This window comes from Lathamus discolor, chromosome 5 (assembly GCF_037157495.1).
Source record: "Lathamus discolor isolate bLatDis1 chromosome 5, bLatDis1.hap1, whole genome shotgun sequence".
NCBI lineage: Eukaryota > Metazoa > Chordata > Aves > Psittaciformes > Psittacidae > Lathamus > Lathamus discolor.
This window is the reverse complement of record NC_088888.1, coordinates 15413904-15428478: the sequence shown is the minus strand read 5'-3', so window position 1 is coordinate 15428478 and position 14575 is coordinate 15413904. Positions and strand designations below refer to the sequence as shown.

General features: G+C 40.0%; 1 protein-coding gene across 21 annotated transcripts in view; it reads right to left on the bottom strand.

Annotated features, from left to right (window-relative positions):
* ESRRG (estrogen related receptor gamma) overlaps positions 1 to 14575 on the bottom strand; it is a 464785-nt gene that overhangs the window by 218984 nt on the left and 231226 nt on the right. For 6 of the 21 annotated variants that reach the window (XM_065679881.1, XM_065679883.1, XM_065679884.1 and 3 more), the window contains one exon: positions 11977 to 12035. The exons of 13 other annotated variants lie outside the window; for them this stretch is intronic. Coding sequence is in view for 2 of the 8 variants with exons in the window: in XM_065679872.1 (XP_065535944.1) it covers positions 11977 to 12035 (59 nt within the window). In the remaining 6 variants the exon portion in view is untranslated. 2 more of the 21 variants (XM_065679875.1, XM_065679892.1) reach the window with 2 other exon arrangements.

Below are 14575 nucleotides of genomic sequence, written 5' to 3'. Positions count from 1 at the left end.
CACCAGACCATGTCAGAAGAAAGCATACAGCACCTTGTGACTGCTACAAATGCATGCAACTGCTCTTATTCTTCCATGCAAACATCTTTCCTGTTTTTTTCTAATATGGAAACATAAACCCAACTAATGGGATCCTTAGGCTACACAGAAGCAGGCTAATGTGCTGCTTGTAAGAGCCCAACTCACACATAAAAGCATCTAATCTTGCTGAAGAGAGATATTATGTAGCAATAGCCATGAAGAACCTTCTGCAACTTGAGTTAAAAAGCTTTTGTTTGCATAGACTTTCTTAACTCTGCCTAAACTCACTTCTACAAACATAATGAAATTATACTGAAAGACCCCCAAAACACTGGAGTTGCTATTTTGAACCTGAGACTGTTTCCTGCAGTCAACCAGCAGACATTAGTTGCTGGCTATTTGTACACAGATATCAAAATGTAGATACATGCAGAGGCCTTGATTGCCTCTGCCATTTAGTCAGTGGCTTGTCTATTATGAGTAGTTTGGAGCAGCAATCAAATTAAGAGTCCCATTAAACACTTGGGGAGGATCCAGCCATACACTCACCAGCTGAGCACAGCTCCCACCTAGAATGAATTCAGAGCTCAGCATTGCTACTATTCAAGAACTATGTTTCTACTAACTATCTTTTGTTTGTTCGGTTTGGTGGTAGTACAATCCATATCACTGTATTTTCCCACTTCTCAGACAATATGCATGGCCTTTCCAGAAGCTGTTCTGAATAGAAGCCAGAATAACACCATCAGGCTTGTGATGAAGACTCCTCAACTGTCTGCGCTGCACCACATTGGTGTTCCATCTCCCGAAATCTTCATGCAGCCTACACCAATTTGCATTTGTTTTTCCCCTGAGCTCGAAATTGATTTGTGATGCTCTCTCTGAAGGCTCACAATGTCCATCATTTGCCATTATGCCTGCATCACACACTATTCCACGTCATGGGCTAAATTCTTCACCATGGAAGGCTCAGGCATGGGCTTAACTTTAAGCACCAGAGGTCTTACTAGACATCTCTGCTACTGCTCACATGCTATACTTAAGCATACGCTTATTCACTCTGTCATACAATAGCCAGTACATAACAGAGCTTCTTGGAGCTATTAAAAGTGGACACAAAATAGCTACAAGCAGAGAGTTGGGCTTACTGTCTCCATAGATTTGTGCTAATATACCAGTGTCTCAAGACATCCCTTCATTTTCATAACAAGGAGGAGATTTAATTTCTGCGGATTTGTATAAAAAGCAATTTGGAAACTCTGCAACAATGAGATCACTTCCCATAAACGCCAAATTGGTAAAAACATCATAGGAGGCAAACACAGCACATTCACAATATCATTTTTTTTATCTTAAGTACCAGCATTAGTCAAAGACATTATACTGCTAAGTATTCAAATAATTCATTCAAGGATCGAAAGCATAATATTATTTTGTTAAATTACACTCTCTTTTTTTCCAAATCTCTCTTTTCCACTTAAACTGGGGGAATAAAGGCACCTGAAAACTTATCTGCATATAAGGTTTTTATTTTCAGTTTTCGGGGTTTGTTCTGCTCATGTTGGGGCACGTGCCCTTGCCTTCTTGCTGAGTATCAAAATGCAAAAATAATTGCAATAATAATTGTAAATCCCTGCTTTGGATAATAAAAACTATCCTCAGGTATCATAATCTCAGTTCCTACCCCCCATTGCTAGCAGGAAGGAGGAGGTTGGCAAGGGAAAACATTGCTTACACTTAACTTACTGGCACCACTATAATACAGTATCTCCAGTTAAGAAGAAATGGTAATAACTGAAAGTGACTGTTTAAAATGATAGCAAAGACCAAAAATTATCACTATGGTAGGTTGTGATAGGTGGGGGGAAAAGGAGAAATCTCAGTTTTAAGCACATCCTAGTAACTGATGAACATTAGGACTTTTAACACTCCCTGTAAATGAAGACTTGATAACAGTTATTGATCTCAGTTTTCCTGGAAGAGAATCCCTGGGCTCAGCAGTGAGCAGTTTTGCTTCTCTCAGTTCATAAATATAAGAATAGAGCTATTGCTCAAATGCCACCCTAATTGCCAAAAATGAGATGAAAGTAACATTTCAATGCAGTGTGGAAGCAATGTAGAGTATTTCCAAAGGGCTTTTTTAGTAGATAGCACAAGGTTAATATAAACTCAGATTTCCTTATGGGAAATACAGAGTTGCCACAGCTGACCCCTGCTATCATTTGAAAATATTTTCTTAGTGAATGTCTATTGAAAGCATAGAAGCATACAAGATGCTGTTCTTATTTATTGCTCTTCCTTGTGTTACCTTGTGTAACTTGAATAGCTCTAATGAATTCAGCCTAACAACATACAAGCATCCCTGCTGCCCAGGCAAGAAGCTGAGGCTGGGAGTAGGAAGTGCTGGGTTGTTGCATCCCCAACACAACTGCATCACAAGAAACAGCTATTGTCTTTCCTGCCTCATTCTTTTGTCATTCAAAAACTTTCCCCCATTTTCCTTCATTCTAGCTTTTTCCTCCCTAAAACTCTGCTGCTGGCTGGTCAAAACACAAGCTGACTTTGAAAACTTTCTGTGATGCTGCCAAAAAGCACCTACATCACTGATAATTCGTGATTTAAACAGAGAAAAAAATTAACCCCCCCACCTTTCTCTTTCCATCTCCCCTTCCCCAAAACTAATCTCTACATCTCCTCACCCCCAGTTCAGCTTAAACCCAGATGTCAAAGAAGAGACCTGGAAAGAGGTGCACATCCCTTGCAATGCAGATTTAAGAAGCTGTACAAGTGGATGAACTGTTGAACTCAGTCCTCTATCTTAAAAATACATTTCATTGGGATCGTTAATGCATGATATAAGTACCCAAAAGATGTAACAGAATTCTGAAAAATGAATTAAGGACGTATTGCAATCACCAGCAAAATAATAAAAGTAGAGAGATTAAGAGGCAAGCATATCTTTTTGAATTGTAAAATAGGTTTATAGGTCTTCTAATAACAACTTTTACTCAAACCTTACATAAATAGGCTTATATGATACAAATATTATGTGGGCTATGTGGAAACTACAAGGTCCCTAATCATGTTTAGGGATTACTTGACAGAACAGAGACATTTCATTCCTATTGGAGCTAGGGATTACAGCAAAGAAACATCTAATATTCCATTTTTTAATTTCATGCATTTTTTATTTACCTTTAATGATGCTGTATATATTCATCATCCTGAAATATTAAAACAGTATGAAAAAAGTAATAAATTGGTGGAAAATTTAGGGAATGGGAATGCAACAGCACGCAAATCATACACTATCAAGTGCTTGATACACATTTAAAATTACTGTCTAGTACAGCAAAGCCAAATTCCTGGCAGATTTCTGAAGCGCAAAGTCACAATAAGAAGATCAGCAGAACAGACTGAAATAATAGAATATTCATCCCCCCTAATCCATATGCAATTCTTTAGGGCTTTTTTTTTTTTTTTTTAACAATGCATATGAGGTCTGACTGTATCCAGGATTTAAATAAGTTGTCTCTCTCACATACACACTCTGTATTTTGGTTAAGAAAAAAAAGCATATACAGTTATCATTTCTGCTCTACTGCACCCACATTGACAAGGTTAGCACATCTCCTCACACCTCAGATGAAACAATAGCATTTTAAACAACAAAAGTGTTTAAAGAAAGAAATTTATTCATACCACTGAAACCTCCTGCAACAGCTTTGTTGGAAGGGGGGCTGCAGTTTGCCTGGGAAAGGAATATTTTTTACTTCTTTATTTTTTGTTTTTTAACTCTTTCCTGCTTCATTCTAAATAATCATTGGTTAATTCACAGCAATTTCATATTTAGTTAGCAGCAATAAAATTTGAAACCAGTATTAAATCTTTGAGATGGTGCCTTTCTTTCTAGACAGATGGAATTTTATATCTAGTATTGTATAAAGGGACAGAAACCTAGAGACAAATGAATCATCACTCAAAAGACAGATGCTGATGATAATAATGATACATGTAGAAAATGTGCGTCAGTATGGGTGATGGGGAGGTGTAGTATGAAGCTTCCATTGCCATGCATGAGATTACTAAATTACTTTCAAGTAGTGCAAAGCAGCAGCTGAGTTATAGATGTTCCTCTATCAGGAGTATGAAGAAATTCACGCCCTATCATACAGACATATAAAGTCTGATCTTAAGATCAGTCAGGTTTTACATGGATTTAACTCTGATTAGGCTGCAGAGTATCAACACCACAGAGAGTTGATCATATAAAATAATGGTGCCCAGTATAAGACATTTGCAACAGTAATTATACATGTGGACTTGCTAAATAAAGGCGCCTATATGTGATAATCATGTTAGCCACATACCGAAAGCAGCTTTCACAACCATCACAACAGTTCTCGTCACAACTCTGGCAGTGAGGTGAAGGAGCACTAGAACAGGTGATGGTACATGGAAAGCATTCTGGTAAGTGAGAAAGAGCAGCCACATCCTGTTGAAACCTGAATACCCAAATGTAGCTGCATGCTATTCGTGGCAACATGTCTCATGAGAAGTGGCCTGAGGTGTAGATTGCTGCCAAGCATTTAGCAGGACTCTGGGTTTCTACCTGGTGAGGGAACATGCTGATCCAACCCCCTTCCAATCATGCTCATGTGCTATTAGCCAAACAATATCAGTTGACATAGCTATTCAAACTGCAAGGTTACCGTTTTGATACAGACTAATCAAGCAACATAAAATATATTTAATGCAAGATTTCTTTCTGGTAAGAATCGGCTGTGATTTATGCAGCTGTGACGCCACTACCTGCCCATACTGTGACATGCATCTACTGACACAGAGTCCAAACTTACTGGTGCTTATTGGTTATTGAGCCAGCAGTCTGAGCTTACAGTCCAGAAAGCCAGCTGTGTCCTGGGCTGCATCAAAAGGAGTGTGACCAGCAGGTCGAAGGCTATTCTCCTCTTCTACTCAGCTCTGGTGAGACCCCCCTGCAGTCCCGCGTCCAGCTCTGGGGTAATAACACAAGAGGGAAATGGACCTGTTGGAGCAAGTCCAGAGGAGGGTCACAAAGATGCTAGAGCACCACTCCTGGGAAGGCAGGCTAAAAGAGTTGTGCTTGTTCAGCCTGGAGAAGAGAAGGCTCTGGGAAGACCTTATAGCTGCTTCCAGTGTCTAAAGGATGTCTACAAGAACTCTGGATAGGGACTTTTTACAAAGGCTTGTAGGGATAGGACCAAGGGGAATGGCTTTAAACTGAAAGAGGGGAGATTTAGATTGGGTATTAGGCAGAAGCTCTTCCCTGTGAGGGTGCTGAGGACCTGGCACAGGGTACCTAGAAAAACTGTGTCTGCCCCATCTCTGGCAGTGCTCAAGGCCAGGTTGGAAGGGGCTTGGAGCAACCTGGTCGGGTGGAAGGTGTCCCTGCCCATGGCAGGGGGCTGGAACTGAATGAGCTTTAAGGTCCCTTCCAACCCAAACCATTCTATGGTTCTATGACTCTATATATTCAGAATACGAAGTTTAATCCTACTCATTAAAACATGACAAACTTATAATTAATTGAGAATGGAGTCAATAACGAGAACATCCTTCAATGTAATGATGCTAGTACTATCAGCTTGTAATATAGGAATACGTTATAGAAAGTGAAGTGTAATACGGAAAATTACAAGTCAGTTTAAAAAAACCCAGTCTGAACATTCTTCCTTGAGTCCAATCTTAAAAACACAAATTTTTAATCCTCAAAAGTCACATTTTCCTAGTCATCAAATGAGATAACACATTATGTTGTTTTCCTGTGATGAGGAATAATTCAAGGTCTTACATTGCCTGATTAATCTCACAACTAATATTTAGAAAAGGTTTCTCTTTGAGCTAATCAAACTTGACAAAAGCAATCTTCAAACTATGCCACATTCACTGATTTGTAACATCTCTCAAACTTGTGTTTCATTAAGTGCAGTTTAAATTAGCAACAGCTCTAAATTCACCTGCTTATGACACCCTCTAAATCCCACGGACAGTACATGAGGTAGGTAAGAAGAAAACACATGCAGAATTATTAGGACAAACCTTTTATAATGAAGAATGCCAATTTAGTTTTAAGATAGCACCTAGCTACATCCCTATTGCTCACATTACATTGCATTTTGGGGGGTAGTTGCTGATGGTATTCAGTTTATTTTCTCTTCTGGAGCTAACTGCCTTGACATTACTGGCTAAGGTATGGCCAGTGATTGCCCCATATAGTGCCTATTTCTTTTTGCATTTGAGAGAGGATAATATTCAATATACAATTTTATGACATAATTAGGCTTTCATATCACCACAGTATTGTTGGGTTAAAGGACGTTTCTCCAGAGAAGAAATGTTGTAATGCTGTTACCATGAGGACAACTGGTAGGGAAGCACTACAACACTGACTGGTAGGGAACACTTTGGGGAAGCATATAAATACCATCCTGAGCTACACCTTCACTACCAATAAGTATTGGTAGCTTCCTTTCATTCTGTGAGTGGTTATATGTACATGAGGATGTTCCCATGATCTGAAAGCATGTTTAAATTTGGTTTCCTGACTCTAAGCACCAGAATAGATTCCTGAGTTAGCACAGCTGAGCAGGAAGAAGAAAAATATAGGAAAGATGCAAGTATTAATTCTCTACTGCAAATATTCCAAAAGGAAATCAGGCCTCCAGCTTATTCTTCTTCTCAAGTCACATTGATGTTCTGGAAAAATAAGTTTGAACTACTGGCTCCCCTTCATTTCCCCCTAGTTGTGTGTCACAGAGAAATTATATTTCAACATAGGCAATGCCTATGGTCAAATGATATAATAATACAATCCTCCATTAACAAAGAATTACATGTATTAGAAGTTGCTTGTGCAAATCTTTTTCAGATCCAAGTAAGGATAACCAAATATTGGGTAACACACTGACTGGGAGACTATCAACGAGTTTCTCTATTTGTTTATATAAATGGGCCAATGCTTTTTAAAGCACTTCAGAGCACTTAACTAAAGAAAACAACCACTTGAACTTTAAATATCTATCAAGAGAAGCTATTGACAAGTATGACTTTACTGAGTAAATCCTAATATGTTTGAGACCTTTAATTCATACAGTCTCTTCCTGAAGAGAAGCACCAGGCTCTCATCTCAACTTCATCAACACTGCAAAATAGAGAGGGAGAGGAGTGAGCAATTGCCTAAGCCTTCCCTCTTTTTTCTGTTAAAGCAAACTTTTATTTTTTTCCCCTATATCCTGGGCCCACAGTAGTCTTTAGAAAGCAGTTTCTGATTTTGAAATATTACCCTCTATTTTTTGGCTGTTAAAGTAGGATTCCCATCTTATGGACCTCCTCTCTAACTCCTTGCTTTGCATGGGAAGCTAAACCTTGATTTGGGAATGCACTGCTTTATTAATTCACAGCAGGTGAATAATGCTATGGGAACAGCTCGCTATGCTCAGGATAAGGGTGCCTTTGGTAAGTAGTCTCATAACTGCGCTAGTGTCATGTGCATCTTTTGGGTCTTCATACTTAGAACACACTCCCTCGCTACAGTATTATATACAATTACACAGGTAATTTCCTGACCTAGATATGTGTGATCTGATTCACATATACCTTTCTGCTGATAAATCAGCATCCAAATTAACATTATTCTGTAGCTTTTGACATATTTCTTTTGAAACTGATGTATGCCAGTCCAGCTCAAGTATTAAGTTGGCCCTGAGAACCAAGAAGGTGGTCCTTCAAACAAGCTTCTCCATTCAGTAGCAGATACATCTCACTCCCTAAAATCCTGAAGCACATTTTGGTTTTTATATCTTTCTGAATGTGTTTTGCATGGAGTCTATGTAACGTGGCAGAGGAAAAGTGATACAATAAACATTTACTTTAACCTGGTCATTAACACCTTAGAGAAATGAAACAAAATACATTTAAGATATATGCATTAGCCACATTGGGAGTTCATTTCCTTAGTTTTATGGGACATGTCACATGTTCTGAAAGTGGTACTGGCCGTTTGGGATCGGTACTCATCACTCCGATAACAAACATTCTTGAAACCCTATTTTGTTAGGAAAAAAAACAATAGATGCAGTTGAGAATATGAACTACTCGATGCTAAAGCCTCAGTCAATGTACAGTTACTAAAAGAAATAGCTTTGAAAAGTCTTCAACATATCCTCTAAGTTATAACTGGATTTTAATGTATAAAATGGCTGAGTAATTTAAATGTTTGGAAAAGAAAACAGTCTTTCCCAGAGTTTATGAAGTGGTAAATCTATTCCTTAGAATGATTAACTGTGAATTCTAATTTCAAACATGAGTGTCTACTGGCATATGCTCTCCAAAGCTGACACTAAGATCATACAGTTTTATAAAATTAATATTCCAGAGCCCAATTCTGATATTAAATCCTCACTCCCCACTTCCCCCTTTAGTAAATGCCTTGGTTTCCACAAAAGTAATGTTACTTCCTACCCTTAAATAAAATGTGGAATTGGAATTTAGCTCTGCTAGTGATGAAATTTGGTCTACTGAATGACACAGATTTGTATTTACAAGATGGGTATCATGACATTACCATTCAAAACTGAAAAATAAAAGAAAGCCCAAACCCCGGAAAATAAAAACATTCAAGGATATGAATGTTATGAAGGATATGAAGGATATGAAGGGATGATGGTAGAGCGGTAGATGTAGTTTTTCTTGATTTCAGTAAGGCATTTGATACTGTCTCCCACAGCATCCTCATAGATAAGCTGAGGAAGTGTGGGCTTGACGATCAAGTAGTGAGGTGGATCGAGAACTGGTTGAAAGGAAGAAGGCAGAGAGTTGTGGTCAATGGCGCAGAATCTAGCTGGAGGTCTGTGACTAGTGGAGTTCCTCAGGGGTCGGTGCTGGGACCGGTGCTGTTTAATATTTTCATCAATGACCTGGATGAGGGAACTGAGTGCACCCTCAGCAAGTTTGCTGATGACACAAAACTGGGAGGAGTGGCTGACACACCAGAGGACTGTGCTGCCATTCAGCGAGACCTGGACAGGCTGGAGAGTTGGGCGGGGAGAAACTGGATGAAATTTAACAAGGGCAAGTGTAGAGTCTTGCATCTGGGGAAGAACAACCCCATGTACCAGTACAGGTTGGGGAGTGACCTGCTGGAAAGTAGTGAAGGGGAAAGGGACCTGGGGGTCCTGGTGGATAGGAGGATGACCATGAGCCAGCAATGTGCTCTTGTGGCCAAGAAGGCAAATGGCATCTTAGGGTGCATTAGAAAGGGAGTGGTTAGTAGGTCAAGAGAGGTTCTCCTCCCCCTCTACTCAGCCTTGGTGAGGCCGCATCTGGAATATTGCGTCCAGTTCTGGGCCCCTCTGTTCAAGAAGGACAGGGAATTGCTTGAAGGAGTCCAGCGCAGAGCCACAAAGATGATTAAGGGAGTGGAACATCTCCCTTATGAGGAGAGGCTGAGGGAGCTGGGTCTCTTTAGCTTGCAAAAGAGGAGACTGAGGGGTGACCTCATCAATGTTTACAAATATGTGAAGGGTAGGTGTCAGGATGATGGAGCTAGGCTTTTTTCAGTGATATCCAGGGATAGGACAAGGGGCAATGGGTGTAAACTGGAGCATAGGAAGTTCCACGTTAACATCAGGAAGAACTTCTTTACTGTAAGAGTGACAGAGCACTGGAACAGGCTGCCCAGGGGGGTTGTGGAGTCTCCTACACTGGAGATATTCAAGGCCCGCCTGGACAAGTTCCTGTGTGATGTACTGTAGGTTACCCTGCTCTTGCAGGGGGGTTGGACTAGATGATCTTTTTAGGTCCCTTCCAACCCTTGGGATTCTGTGATTCTGTGATTCTGTGATAATACAATACTCATCCACTTAAAAAATATCAGTGCCAAATGCAAATTAGAAAGACAGATGAAGTACAGCCAGGACAGAATAAAACATGCTTTTGGGTAAGAATGCCCGAAATAACACCCATTTTAGAACAGTCATAAAACAAGACTATGACCAAAAGAAATTCAGTTTTGAGCACACTGCAGATAAGTAACAAGATGTAATTATTTAGAAAGCCCCTCAAGATTCCATGGCTTTGGTAGAAATGGATTAAAGGGTGAAAGGAAAGAACAGAAGAAAAATTTAGACAAGATGATCTGAGAGAATGAAAGAGACAAAAGCACTAAAAAGAAACAGATTTAGGGAAAGTACTGGTCTACTCTATTTAACAATAGAGTCATCAACAGGGTATCTGTATGCATTAACATGTAATTTGAGCATCCTGAATTCTGATCCCAAGTTCCAGAGATGGCAACTACATATTTAAAAAAAAAATTACTTAAATTGTTCATTACCAGAAATAGATTTGCATGAGAAATGTGCAGAATAAGATTCCCATTTCATTTATAAATATTAAGATCATGAAATTAAGTATCAAAGTCCTAACTCACAGGCTAACACTTCTTTCTTGTTGGCAAAAGCATCATTGCCAGGGCACAGGAAATAGCACATACAGTGCCCACAGGAAAAAAGCAGTTTTGAGTGGGCCCACCAAAAACTGCACAAGGGCTTAGGAGATAAGCATGAGAACCTGTAATTCTGCTTGGTATTCAAAAACAAACATGGAGAAACATCCAATAGGAAACACCATCAACAATGAAAAGCCTGACTTTACTTAGTCTCTCTGAGCACTGACAACACAGGACAGGGAAAATAGTTCAAGCCGGTCAGAAACTTGGGACTGTTCACCAGAAATGGACGAATCTGCTTATGTGGAGCAACTTCCCAAGCAGTGGTCATGCTCAACAACTTTTCCATTTCTCATTACCTTTCCTCCCTTCAGAAAACTTGCTGGTACACATGGTCAGCTACTTTGTTTATTCTGAAGTAGACGAATGTAAAATGACCAAAGCAACATGAGTTTACCATGGTACAGAAGCTACTTGACAGAGTAATCCGACATGGTGTATGCTGGGCACAAGAGATGATGGCTGATACTCTGCAGTCAGCACATTTTGAACTGCTTGCTGGTTTTAGGTGTTAAATTACTTACTAAATACTAGGTTTAGACATGGTTTGGTTTTGTTTGCTTGGTTTTCCTGTTTTGATTTGGTTTTGTTTGCTTGGTTTTAAGTGTTTTGATTTGGTTTTGTTTGCTTGATTTTTAATGTTTTGTTTTGAGGGAAAGAAGGGTGAGAGTGGATGGTGTTAAATTTCATATAAGCAAATCACTAAAGTACTACAAAAAACAGTAGCTAATTTACCTGCTGCTTTAGAGAACAGCTCAGGGATTAAAATGACTGTTTTCCCATCCTTCCGGTTCTATGTTAAACATCAGGTTGTCGGAGTTGTCCTCATCCTCCAAATGCTACATTTGAAAACTCTAATGTTTGCTTTCTAAAACTTTAAGCACAGTGGCTCACACAGCTATGAGCGTTCTTCAAAGCCATAGTGGACTAAGATCACCCTTTGCCTTGAAGGTTAGAACTGCTTTTCCCTGAGGCAGCAGCTTGCCACCTTCTAGGACCTTAAGCCACACTAATGTCTCTCTCATCTATAACACGTTTCTGTAAGTTACTGAATATCTACAGCAGCCTGAAGAATTTATTTAACACAACTAAAACACTGTGAACACCCCTGACTCTCGGAAGGTTCAACAGCAGGACCACAATGGGAAAGGCTGGCTCAAAGATCAAGGGCTATCACTATGCCTGGAGCGATGCAAACATCCCCTCCCATTGCTGGTCTGCGGACTCCCACCACCCCCCAGCAGCTCCTGCGTGCTTGTTCCACCAGACAAGCTGCAGAGGAGAGAAAGCAAACCCCCTTCGTGGACTCACCATCCTTTTCTAGCCACATTCACTACGCATTGCATTAGAAAATCGTAACGGTGTTAAAATATTCTGGCAGGATTTGTTATGGCCAGATCACTCACTTCCTTTCGGACACACAAAGCCTCCTCTGGCAATGAAACAGCCCAAATGTCAGCAAATCCTATAGAACAGAAAACGGTCTTGTCAATGTAAAGCCTAAACGAATCTCCAATTAAAACAAAACTGCATAACATAAAAATACACAGAGAAAAGAAACAACCCCGGAATGTTCACTTTTCATTAATTTCTCTTTTTTCCACACCCTCTAGAAACTTTTTAACAGCATTACAATGCATTCATCACAAGGTGCTCGCTCTAAGTGTTACCGATTCACGGACGGATTAGAGGGCACATTAATAACATAGTTAATATGAAGTGTTTAGAGCCTTTATGTCGGTGACAAATACGACTCAGCCAAATTTCCTGACCATTGAGGCCACGGAGGAACAATTTGGTAGATTTCATCAACAGTTCTAATTATGTTCCTGTCAAGTTGAGAACAAAGTAATCCATAACTAGGGGGCTGCTCGGAGACAGTGCCACATGAGAGTAATTTATGCCCAGGGCCCTTGCTGTAGTTAGTGTGCACAATACTTGACTAACAAGTGGGCTCAAAAAAAGGAATTTATTAGGGAAAATACCGCCCTCCAGCTCTGAGCTCATCAGGTACAGGCTTAGAAGGATCTGTGAGGCAAAATCTTCTTGTTCATACAAGCAGATGAAGTCTACACTGGCCTCAGCGGGTTTTAAAACATGGGATTTCAGCCCAAAGCAATGGCACAGGCTTCTGCCAGAGCTGGGTGAGGCCATTGCTGAGGCCAGGGTATGACCTGGTGCTTTTAAAACACATTTCAGTCTTTGGGACGCTGGCACTGGCAGAGGGTGAGTGGTACCGATGCCCTTTTGCAATCCTATAAATAGCAAGCTAATGAAAGATGCAAATGGATTATTAGTAAACTGTCACAATACATGATGCATTTCTTACCACTGAGAAAGGGAAGGATGAGGGGGAGGGTAAAAGGGGGAGAAGCTGCCATGTAATTTTGAGTCATTTCCCACCATGATCTATGTTGGGATGCAGTTTCTATCCTTTCAGCCAGGATCATTTTATATATGACACTCTCACTGTATTTCATGTAAGGGTAAGCAATGTTTCCCCGGTGCTAGGTGAAGTGCAAAGCCTGGCAGCTGGTCATTCAGGACCAGCTACTTGCATAAGTGTTAAGATGTAAAGAGAAAGTAAACCAAAGTATTTCAAATGGAATTAAGAACAGTATCTGTAAACACAGGCAAAACCAACATTAGCAAAAATTAGATTTGTGTGGTAACTATAAAACACTTAATGGGTTTTAAAGCATAGATATCTGAAAGTAGCTGTGGGCATATGCTGCTGTCAGCAGTTTTAGACTTTTACTGAACAAGACAAAAACCACAGAACTTGCCAAAAAGTAATTTTACAGCCCTTTCTTTTATAGTAAAGAAACCAGCTTATTAAAATGTTACCAGCTAGGCAAAGCAGCAGCCTGCTTTAGTGGACTGAATATCAGCTCAGATAAGGAAATGCTCAGAGAACTCACTTCAGAGGCTGACTTGCCATGTGGCCCCAGGAAGGTCTCCTTCTTTGCCCTTGTTCCCCACTAGCAGAATGGGTGCAAGTATATGAAGGCAAGGATGTTGTCCCCCCATGTTACATGCCTTGCTAGTGGATTTTCTGCTGTATGAAAATGTTTCTGGCTTCACTAAACTATTGGTTTTACTTCACCATTTAAGTATTAGTTGAACACTGACACAGAGTGAATACAGAGCACAGTTGTGAAGCCCTACATCAAATCCCTGAGCTCCTCCTCCTACACTCTACCAAGGTTTCTTATTCAAATATTCTTGGACCTGTAAATTCTCTGCTGTCAAGTTTAGGGAACTTCCCAGCGCCTACTGAGAGGGACAGTATGAGCATCATGCAACTGAAGCTTCATAGAATTATGATTACTCACACCCTTTGCATCCAATGATAAAAACAATACACTTTATAAGCATGGGTGGCTTAAGCTTTCAAGGAGGCAAAGAGAAAAGGGAAGGAGAAAGTCCCATTATGCAGATGTGAAAACAGAAGCCTCTCTGGTAAATCAGAGACATGGTACTTTGGAAGCCAAGCAATGTCTGGACATTATAATTCCCAAACTTGTGATTCAGTCCCAAGACACACTTCTTTTCCTGGTGAAATGTCATGCTGCTGCATGCTTCTGTTACAGAACACATCTTAACCAAGTGTAGCAAAAGCATGATGATCCCATTAAGTATCTAACATCTAATACCTTGTGAAAACTAATTTAGTGCTTTATCAAATCTCTAGTTTGTATGTAGAGCATTAACAGGCTACATTTGCTAATAGGGCAGATTGACCCATCCCATATATTATCAAACCACATCAAAGTCTGCTGGAGGACGCAGCCTTAGTTACTTATTATCCCTTGCATTAACTCTTTCACGAGCTACTTGACCAATACTTTTTCCTGTAATACATATGTCATGATTCTGCAGGGAAATCGGCAATTCTGAACAGTGCAGCAGTTAGATAACAGGACTAAACCCATCATGCTTGCCTGGCTTTCCAATCTACTGTTAATTGGCACAGATGGAAGCCTTTAGAGCTAGACTTGCACA